Source organism: Vigna radiata, chromosome 10 (genome assembly GCF_000741045.1).
Source record: "Vigna radiata var. radiata cultivar VC1973A chromosome 10, Vradiata_ver6, whole genome shotgun sequence".
Classification (NCBI taxonomy): domain Eukaryota; kingdom Viridiplantae; phylum Streptophyta; class Magnoliopsida; order Fabales; family Fabaceae; genus Vigna; species Vigna radiata.
Genome location: NC_028360.1, coordinates 13499143 through 13510723, shown reverse-complemented (window position 1 = coordinate 13510723; position 11581 = coordinate 13499143). Strand labels below are relative to the sequence as shown.

The window sequence follows — 11581 nt, the reverse complement described above, 5'->3', positions numbered from 1 at the left end:
ATATATATATATATATATATATATATATATATATATATATATATATATATATATATATATATATATTTCATGCGACAGTTAATCTAGATGAGTGGGTACTTAAGAAAATGTATAAATATATATAACTTTTTTTAATTTACAATTAATTTGAAGTGCACTTTTCTTATATTGGAGAAGCTAAATCCAAAATATAGGCAAATAAGAAAAATATCTCATGCAGGTATATGTGAACAGTCGACTAAAAACAACACACTATAATTGAGAAATAACAACTAAGAGAAAAAGAAATACTATAGGAGGAAATATAGAGATTGGACAAAAGAATTTCATTCTAATCTAGAGTTGTACATTTCGACCACGTAATCCTGATATTTTGGATTCATTGCATGACAAGTATTTGTGTCTAATATAAACCCACCACTCAATAATAATAATTTTCAAAATCAACCATAAGACAATACTTTTGTGCAATTTATTGAATAATATAATATATAGTATAAATTAAATTTAAATTTAAAGTATTTCTATAAAATGATATTGAAGTTATTTAGAAGTTTATGATTTATTATTTGTTTGGGTTAGAAATGACACATCAATTATAGAAAAATCAATTACTATTATATAAATTTGTGTAAATTTTATTTTACAAGTCAGTTTTGGAAGACTAGGTTAAACTTAAAATCTATTTCTTAACATAAGAGTTGTTGATTAAAACCTATCTTAATAAAGGTTTTAGTTGGATTGTGGTTACCTGTTTACTAAGTCCTAAATGTATTGATGATCGTCTTCACACCTAAGTCTTAATTGATGTTCGTGTTCACACCGTTTAGCCAAATTAGAAGATTATGTGTAGAAGATACTTTGGTGTTAAAGTCAATAAAGATTCGACGAGTTTAGCAGTTAATGCGTAATAAATATAATCTCCTATCTTTTTTATCTCAAACCTGTATTTATAGATTTTAGACTTTGAATTAGTGACGACCTAATCATGACCCAATTAATGTTAATCATGTACTACTATAAACTAAATCTTTATCAAGTCTAATCGTGTTTTAAGGGCTACAATTAGATTTGTTTGATATAGATTTGTTAATCTTGTTGTTTTTTACCATATAGATTGTTCGGTTTCCAATTAACCACTAAATCATATATTGAAATAAAATTTATTATCTATTGGATCTATTATTTTAATAGTGTAATCATCTATACTAATGTTTAATTTTAATATTTAGTCCATATATTTATTAGAGCATATCAATATTTAATCTCATACTTGAATTTCACTTTATAAATTATTTTTTGTAAAATTGAATTAAAGTTAAAATATACATAACATTATAGATTTGTATATGATTGAGTATGATGATAAATAAAAAGCAATTGCAAAATATATTTTTCCTTTTAGGGGAAGGCCGAGGAAAGCATCCCCTTTCTTTGTTACGGGAAGGAACGAACTTCCCTACATTTTGAGGAAATGACCAATGAAAGTTGACAAAGAGTTTGTCACCATTAACTGTTGGCATATACTTGTGGCCGTCAAGGTTTGAGAGGACCTGAATTGCCCATAACTAAAACCATGCCATGCTTAATTGTTATTTTCTTTATAATTAAATAAGGTTTTTTAATTTCATGACATGATTTTCTTATTTTTAATTCACACTATTTCTTATTTATAATATGATATAAAATATATAAGGTACTTTATATGCATATATATTTATGACTTTTTTAATAAATAGTGGACTGAGTTTTTTTTTTTTTTTTCCAAAGCAAAGATATATGAGTGGATGGGATACTCTCACCCGAGTGTATTTAACTACAGTTGACTAACCCGTCAATAATCTGCGGTGAATTAAGCCCATCGTAATTGAATTATATAAATATATGTTTTAAAGATTATAATTTAGTAATACGTATTATTATACATATTTAATTTGTGTCTGTAAATTATACACTACCAATTAATATATGTGTGAACATAGTTTTATACAAATATCGTTGAAAAGGGGAAGGGACCAGGGGGACCTTTTCCCTTTGCCATCGGTTGAAAGGAAACAGGCCGACTAGTATTGCCCACTATAAGAGAAGAGAACGATGGAGCTTTTATATAAAAATAAAATAATATATTATATTTTTTAAAATCTCTCACACTAGCTTTTATTATTTGTTTTTAAATGAATATAAATTTATTACTAAGTAACATAGATCACCTACTACTAGTTTTACATTTATTTACATTGGGTGCTATATATTATTATATTGTCTTCTATTATATCTAAATAATTATAAATATTTCATTTATATATGATATTATAAAGGTGTACTTTAATATAAATTTAAAAGTGGTTTCAAGAAAAGATGTCCATTGCGAAATAATATATTCAAAAATTAAAAATCATGAATTTATTAATCAATTAACACTTCTTTGAAAAAAAAAAAAACTCGATAAACTAACTATTATTAATTTATAGAAATTTTACTGTACTGTGTCAAATTATTCCAAAATTTAAGAGTATATATATATATATATATATATATATATATATATATATATATATATATATATATATATATATATATATATATATATATGCAGTTTTTGTTGACTAAATGTTCCTTTTGGTCCTCTACACAAAAGTAGAGTGCCATTAAATGTTAAGATCAACTTACATGTGATTATTGTGTAGCTTCATCGGTAACTTTGAATTTTAAATTTTATGAGTACAATTTTCTTAATATATTGAAAAAGTCTCCTCAGACACTTGTTATACACTCTTTATCTTGATAGAATATGATTTCTTGTAAAAGAAAGTTATTGTGATTTAGATTAAATAGAGAAAGTTATGAATTAACAGTATAAAGTAGTTTTGCATTAGGATTTAATAACAAACTATAGATATAGGATAAATAAGTTAGTTTACATATTTATAATTATTAATATAATAATAATAATAATTCGTGATTAGATTTACATTATTAAACATAGACATCAAATTCTTAAAATATTGAGGAATCTAATTCAGTTGTTTGAGTAGATTGCGTAAACTGATATGCTAAATTCTGACGTCAAAAAGTATCAAATTCTTAAAAGAATTTTAAAAATCCAATTGTCATGGTTACTGGTAATGAAGAATCAATTAAAGATTAGCAAGGTTAAAATTAAAAAAGAAATAAAAAAAGGTGGTATTATTATGTTGCAATGGAAAAGAAAGCGACAGGTGAGTGTGGTTGGATGATAAGTTTAAAGGGCGCAGGTTCAATGTAAGGAAGGGTGGGGGAGTGTCTTTCCAACAGTGTTCAGATGGAAGAATGTATGTTGTGTTGTGTGGGCATAACATCATACATAGTATTTTCAGATACCTTAATGCTGCAATCAAACTTTACTTCCATATCTTCCTCGCCGCTCTGCTTAGCTTCTTCGATGCACACGTGGTTCCTCTGTGGGCCCCATTTTTTGACTCCCAACTCATCATCTTCGTGCTAGAATCGTGAACTACAAACATAACATTGCAACAACGCAAACGTGGCTCCACGATAAAAGCTTAAAAAGTCTTCCTAGTGTTCTTTGTTTTCATGTGGAGTCCAGTTATGTACTTCCTCTTTTTGTACCACCCGAATACGTTTCTTATACTTATCTCCCTCCTAAATTTTAATATTAATTCATGTCATGTAAAATAAACAATTAGCACACAATATTCAACGTATTTTCCCTACATAACAAAATATTTAAAGCACCTTTTGCACTATTTGAATAAATTAAAGCCATGTAGTATTACCTTAATATGATGAACTAGCCGGCGCTAATTTTGGACGATAGGAAAAGAATAATACATTTTGTCACGTTCCAATTAAAAAATATTCATTTTTTTTTTGCAATTCGTTACGGAAACATTGATTATATAAGAAATAAACATTCTATTTTATGATTATTGTATAAATAGTTATTTTCTTTATAAGCACGTGGTTATTAGTTTGGATTGTAGGCACACGTAATTCTGAAGAAAAGTCTTGAGCATAAGTCTTATGAGTGAAGAATTTATTTATCAGAAAAATATTTTTATATTTAAAGAAAATGATAAGAATTCAAAGTTAACTTAAAACTATAAATTTCTACATTATTATATAAAAATTGGGGTTTGGAATATAATATAATATAATATAATGGAATGGGACGGGTGGCAAGTTCTGAAGAGCTCTTTGTTGGGGACCACATGGGGGGGTTGTGGTGTAGGCACGCGGCCTACAAAGATACCGCGCCGCCACGACCATCTTGTTTCTCTCTCTACTATTCCTTCACGTTTTGCAACTGAGAGTCTGCACGTGCAGTGTAGGATTTTACGAAAGAACCCCTGAGGGCATCTTGGTTTGTATGGATTGGACTGAAAGTTGGTGATTTTGGATCATAGTGGAGGTGTGTTCGTACGAAATCCAACAAGGCGTGAGAGTTGGAATCGTACTTAGGTGGCAATTTAACCTTTATGATCATTAACCATCCTAATAATGGAGCCTTATGTTTTAACTTTTCTATGTTTTGTCTCCAAGGGCTAACTTCAACGTTGGGTGCCAATAATACAACACCACCTCTTAATATATTACATTTGCTTTCCACCTCTTTTCTAACGATCTAGAAACACTTTACGGGCTTTGGTTCAGCTCCCATGGACAAGGTTTTTCAAGTGGGATTACTTATTACTTATATATATATAAATAATAAATAACACTTATAATGGGGATTTCACATATGAGAAAAGGGTTCAGCTATGGAATCATTTATGCACACGTCTTTAGGCTATGATATAATTTAATTTACTTGTACTGTCATGCATCCATGATGCTCTTTCTAGCTACCTTGCTAGGGAATTAAGATGGCCGGAATCAAAATAAAATAAAAACCGAACAAGATTAATAATTTCAAAGAATGAAATCTCTTGTAAAGAACACTCAAATTACAAATATTTCCCACACCCCCTCTAAATTAAGGAAAAAACTAAAAGAACGATAAAAAGTTGGTACAAAGTAAAGTAATTCACATTTTCCTTCCCTTTTCCCTTATAATATTATCCTTAGTTTAAAATCTATGTTCATCGTGGATCCTACCTCTGTGTCCTACATATGAATTTATTCTAGCTACACTTATATAATTTTATCTTCTGTAAATTTCACGATGTTGCCCATTCTGTAAATTCCCCGTCTCCGACCAATGTTTCACATGTTGTCAGTGAGTTGTTGGAACAGCAACATGTTTTCAACGTTCCAGAAACCGTTGGATGCGTCCCCGTTACTCTGAATCCATGGGGTGTTTTGTTCCATGGAATGGAAATCCAACTGCTGAGAGAACAACCCCGATGGGCTTGTGATGCAATCCAAAAAACTGAGTTGGTCTTGTGCTTGTTGGTAGTAATCAGGATTAGGGTTATTGTTACTGTTACTGTTACTAACTGTGACATTATTGTAGTAATCCTGAGCCAACTCCGAGACAGGTGAAACCTGAGTTCCAAACGAGTCAGATGATGCACCCGTGCTACTATTCTCTGGAGTGTAACTTTGTGAACCACCGAAGTTGCTGTTCATAATTGCTGGACTCAACATCATCTCCCCACTGTGCACCTCAAAACTGTTGTTAAGGTTGTTGTTGTTGCTGTAGTTGTATGTTATATTGTTGTTGGTGGTGATGGTTGTAGTAGCACTGGCAGAAGCCGTGGGAGAACGGACGGCGGCCGCAGCGGTGGTGGCGGCGGCGGCGGCTTGAATGCGTTCCACCAGCCTCGGCATCCAGAGGTAGCGCATGGCATCCTTGAATTGCTTGCTATTCACGTCACATTTGAGCTGTTTGGCGTGCTTTTGAACACGAGTTCTCCAGTAATTCTTGATCTCGTTATCAGTTCTTCCAGGCAAGTATTGGGCAATTTTAGACCATCTGATGAACGAATATAAAAAAGCAAATGATCATCAAAATCTGAAAATATAAAATTTAACTTGAAAAGTGGCCTAACGTTTGGTTGCATGAATACACACTTTTGAAAAAAATGGTAAATGCATAGATAGAGAAAAGGTAGAAGATATTTGATTTGTTTTCATACCGGTTTCCCCAGCGACCATGGAGCTCGAGAATGAGAAGCTGTTCTTCAAGAGTGATGTTGCCACGACGAACATCAGGACGAAGATAATTCAACCATCTCAATCTGCAACTCTTGCCAGTTCGTTTGAGTCCTGCAATAGAAGAAATTGCTTGAATTGGTAAAGTCTTGAGGAAGTAACGAAGGAAATAAAGAAAGAGCATTTTGTTTTTCCTTTATGGTACTTTATATTTTGAGTGTGCGATATTTTAGTTGTGGTATCAATTCACACATCTTTTTTGAATTTTGGCAAATGGGGATGCGGCCAAGCAAGTATCGACAACCTATAATTACATATTTCATTTTTATATATGCCCCCACCACGAACAAGTATATGCCATTATAAAGTCCTACCCAAAATAATCCACTACCATATCATCATGCCCTTCTACTTATATATTAGAAAACCGCAAACTTTGGCTTTTCCACCCAACAAATTGATTGGTGACGAAACGGGAAGATAGAGAGAGCCAGTGTTTGAAGAAAATAGTGGAACTAATTGCCGTCAACAATTGCAATCATCAAATATGTGCATCACTACTTGTATAGTTCTTATTATATTGGGATGAAAAATATAAGAAAGAAAAAAAAAAAGAAAGTTATTATGTTATGTTATGTTACCGGCAGAACGTGCAAGGGAATTCCATCGACCTTCTCCGTGATTGGCAATGTAATTGATGAGAGCAAGGTCTTCATCGACGGTCCAAGGACCTCTTCGAAGGTCCATCTCATCGTCACTTTGGACTATGGTGCTTGGGGAGTTCCCTACCCTTCCTTTCACTTCCATGAGTCACCCACTTTCGAATAATTTTGATTGATTGATTGATTCCAACCCAAAACAACAACAAAGATAGCTTTTGATCTAACTAGTGTGTTTGGGTTGAAGAGGTAAAGAAATCAAGAGAGAGAAACAGATAGATAGATAGAGAGAGAGAGAGAAAGATGGTTTTGGCTTATTACGAAGAGGATAAAGAAGGGTGGAGCCTTTATATAGATACTCAAGCATGAAGCTTTGAAAAATCGCGAGAAAATTAAAAAAAATAAATAAATAAAAGAAAGAAAGGAGAAAACGATAGAGTTGGAAGAGATGATGAGAGAGAGAAAGAAGAAAGTAAGGTTAAGTAGTAAAAAGATAATGATTTAATTAACGAGAACTTAAACGAGTATTAGGAGGAAAATAATTATTATTATGGCTTGTAAGTAAGAAAAGGCTACGAAGTTTGACGCTATAGTTTGACTTTTCCGGCTTCGTTGTGTGCGCGCGTGCGCTCTGTAACTCTATCAGTTGTTATTGTTACGTGCTCATAATAATATTTTGCAGCCCCTTTTGTACACAATGGTTAACCTAGTTAGAAATGAAAATAAATAAAAAAATGCATATTTAACTTTTCTAATAAAAAATATATATGATTTATTAAGTTGCTGCTATTAAAGTGATGAATAGTAAAATTGGCTTCTCTATTATTAGTATTGAGTGTAGGAATTAAATAATATTCTGATCTAAGAATTGGATATATATATATATATATATATATATATATATATATATATATAATATATAGTTTTTTCATACGTTATTTGTCTGAAGTGTCTTAATTTTCTCCGTCGTCAAAATTTCTCTTATTATTTTCGGTGAAAATTTTCTTTAAATTTTGTCTTCACCTACAGACTCAAATATAAAAATTTATTTGAATCAGAAAATTGGATAATATTTTACAGAAAATTTCCACACTCGATCCCCTGTATTTTTCTGAATAATATTTTCTTGGTAGTACTTTGGTTTGTTATCGATTTATTTAAGTAGTTTTGTAGAAATTTATTATTTGTCAATTACTGTAAATTTAACATACATCATTTAACCGTCAATAAATTATATTTTAAAAAATTCCTACTTTAAAATTGACAGAGATTTCAACTATTTAACAGATGATTTGCTATCAGAAATAAAATATGCACGAAAATATGAATAAATAAATAAATAGTGATGAAGGGAAAGAAACAAAAAAAAAAAATCAATAAATTTTTTGAAATACTTTAAAAAAAATTCACTATTTGTGTAAGATAATATTAAATTATATATCTTTATACTAAGTACTTTTATAAGAAGTTTTTCATTTTTATAATTGAAGTTCAAGTGAATACTGGGGTTGTTGAGAGATCCTCTATATCTGTTTTTCTTCTTAAATATGTTTCCAGATATTCCCCAATGACTTTACACCCCCTAGGATTCTAAATGCTTATTCCTCTCCTTTATCACAATTAATTAACCTGAAAAAGTTCAATATTGTAATTAAATGATGCTTTAATTTTAAATATTTATTATAATTTAATAGTGGGACCAAATATAATTTATTAGTGGGACCAATAATTTAAATTTATTGCCATAATGATCCTATTCCCTTCCGTGAAAAATGGTCCGTGAAAAAAAAAAGACGAGAACGATTTAAGTTGTTTACAATTAGTCAATATCTTAGAAATTACAAGAGCATCTTACTATGGGAAAATTATAATTATTTTTTATTTGAAGAAGATGGATTTAAAATAACTGAGATATAGAATTTCATTGAAAAAAGTTGTGTAATTTTTTTTTTCAATTAAGTACTATATAACCCGAAGCCAGTTTTTTAAAACTTTACAAAATAAATAAATAAATAACCAATTAACGTTTTTCACTATAATTTTTTTTTTCTGTCCATGATTTTTTTGAAAGTTAGAATACTAAAAATAATCTCATAATTGTCATTAATTCGATTATCAGCTTTCAAATACGACTATAAACTCGTCCTTGCATAATCCCTATAATATATGAGAAATCTAACAATTAAATCAATCGATTACTTAAATTATTACTATAATAGAAATGTTAATAAATTTCAGTTTATCAATTGAAAAATATCATTTAAATTACGGGCATGAAATTGTATTCTGTCTTTTATTTACGTATAATTGTGATTTCTTTTTAACAGAAAACATTTATGAAGTTTATAGTGAATAGCATTTATAAAAAATAATTGACTAATATTTCTTAACAATATATTATATATTTACAAAATTCGAATCTGAAATCTTATTTATGAAATCTGAATATGTGTACTCTGTATAGACATTTTTTCGTTTGCATGAGTATATTTTTCTCCTATAATAAATTTTGGGGTACCATCCAATGTTATGAGGAGCTTAGGCAAAAATCTCAGCAACATCTATGGTCCTGATTTAATTTTTGCAATGAAAATATGGATTATAAAATCTAACATCTTTGTCATGATTCAAAGGCCAAGGTTTCTTCTACATGTGCTATCAACTAGGACGGCCACAATAAATTTTCCATTTATTCCTTTGAATTTTGACAATGAGAGGTGAAGGAACACCATCTACTAAAATCCCAGTTTAAAGTTTCTTATTACTTTTTTTTCTTCTCGTTCCAGAATTACGTATACGATATCATCCTAATAATTATATATAATCACTTCATTTAAGTTCAAATTATTTACATTTTTTCTGTAAAGCTAAGCTAGATATTTTTTACAATCAAAACTGATAATTTTTGGTACATAATAATAAACAACCACGCTTGAGTCCAAGTAACTGGTAATTACCAGAAGGTTGATGATATTTTGACAACACTTTTTGACAACTTTTTTTACAACGGGATACGTGTCATCACTTTATTGGTCTATTTAAATTTAGGGTAATGATACATAGACAACATTTTTTGACAACATTTGAACATCAATCATACGTGTCATTGTGTGATTGGTCCAAATGACACAATGACACTACCATGAACCAATCACACAATGACACGTATGATGATGTTCAAATGTTGTCAAAAAATGTTGTCTAAGTATCTTTATTCTTAAATTTATGTTTAAAAAATATTTAAAACAAATCAATCATAAACTTTCACCGTTGTCAAAAAGTTGTTAAAAAAGTGTTGTTAAAAAAAGTTTTTCCTAACGAGAAACTCCATTATATAGGTTCTACATTGCTTTCTGGGAAAAAATGGTACCTAGATTTCATTCCTTTCTAAATAAGGTAAGTAGTTTTGGAGTATAGGCTGAATTAATTGAATTGTTATTTTTTTTCAAATTGCTTTAATTAGTAAAAAATGCTACTTTAGATTTCTATAAATGCCACCATTACAGTACATTGGTAGCAGTCAATTGGATTGGACCACCAGAATATAGATCATAAAGTAATCCCACTTTACATTTTCTAGATAAAAAGATTAATTAAATTTAATCGCATGGCTTTCACTCTTTATAATATTACAAAATAGTAGCTAGCAAGAAACCAAAGAAAGAGTTTTTTTTCTTCTTCTCTCTTTCCCTTTAAAAAATTAGGGTGAAACGTGCCAATAATTGCACTATATATCGAGGAGAGCAAAAAAAAAAAAAAGAATTGAGTAATTACAAAACCCTTATGACCCATATGAAAATCATGTATAGTTTTACGTACCGACCAGTATGCTATATGTTCATATGATATCCAATGAGGCTGCTAGGGTTACAGGGCTGCTTCATGAGTTGAAATCAAAATGAATAGAATTTTTTTAATGGTAATTGTATGAGATTTTTTGTTTTGTCTTTAGTTTTATTATATAACCCAAATGCAAAGTGGGTGTGAGAAATCTAGAATTCCATTGAATATCGACATGTATTAGATGATGGGAACGGTGACATATCTCTTAAAATATTGCCACAATCTCAGATTTTATATGCTTTGTATTATAAATTGAGTTTTGTTCTGGACCACCATATGATTATTATGAGCTTGCACTGGAATTTTTAATGTGATTGGGGGAAAAGAATGATGCATTGTTCCATGATTCGACCATTTTTCTCGAATTAGATTTCAGAAATCATTTTCTTTGGATAAGATTGCAAAGTCTCAAGGACAAGCTGTTTTGCTGGCTACGTGGAATCTACATGCATGTTGTTTCATTATTATTAAGTAGTATATCATAAACCTTTATAATATAAGTACTTGTTTTTATATATATATGTATATATACTAGTATATAGTTGTATATGCGCATATGGGTGATTATGATGATACGTATGGTCATGAACGACATCAATTTTATTACACGACAATCATGTGGCATCAGATGTAAAGTTTGAACATGAACTACGTTGGATTGTGTCCACGGGATTTCTGCTACTTTGTTGTTGAGTTTTATATATTTTACTTTACTATATCAACTTGCTGTTTCTTTCTCGGGATTCCCTGCGATTATAAGGAAACTATGATACTACGACAGAAATAGTAAATTTAAATCTTAAAACTAATTCCATCATGTATAAAATGAAAATAAATTTAATTACTTTTGAAAAAGAAAAACTCTAAACAAATAGAATCCATGGTCGGTAGATATTGATTGTGGCAGATTTTGTCCTCTCGATTCTCGAGAGTGTGTTATTTTACTATTCATGAAAACTGAAAATAAATATTGAGATTAATAA

The 11581-nt window shown here is 30.0% G+C and overlaps 1 protein-coding gene across 1 annotated transcript; it reads right to left on the bottom strand.

Annotated features, from left to right (window-relative positions):
* Positions 1-4770: 4770 nt before the first annotated feature.
* Positions 4771-7212, bottom strand: LOC106775421 (transcription factor MYB108). Its single transcript, XM_014662545.2, has 3 exons — positions 6738-7212; positions 6081-6210; positions 4771-5917 (listed from the first exon to the last, which is right to left on the bottom strand). The coding sequence occupies exons 1-3, from the start codon at positions 6901-6903 to the stop codon at positions 5206-5208; spliced, it is 1008 nt and encodes a 335-aa protein (XP_014518031.1). The 5' UTR covers positions 6904-7212; the 3' UTR covers positions 4771-5205.
* Between the last annotated feature and the right edge of the window lie 4369 nt (positions 7213-11581).

Coding starts and splice junctions, on each gene's coding strand:
- LOC106775421 (XM_014662545.2), bottom strand. CDS start 6,903: ATGGAAGTGAAAGGAAGGGTAGGGAACTCCCCAAGCACCATAGTCCAA. Junction 6,211..6,737: donor TTCCCTTGCACGTTCTGCCG/GTAACATAACAT, acceptor CTTCTATTGCAG/GACTCAAACGAACTGGCAAG. Junction 5,918..6,080: donor CATGGTCGCTGGGGAAACCG/GTATGAAAACAA, acceptor TTCGTTCATCAG/ATGGTCTAAAATTGCCCAAT.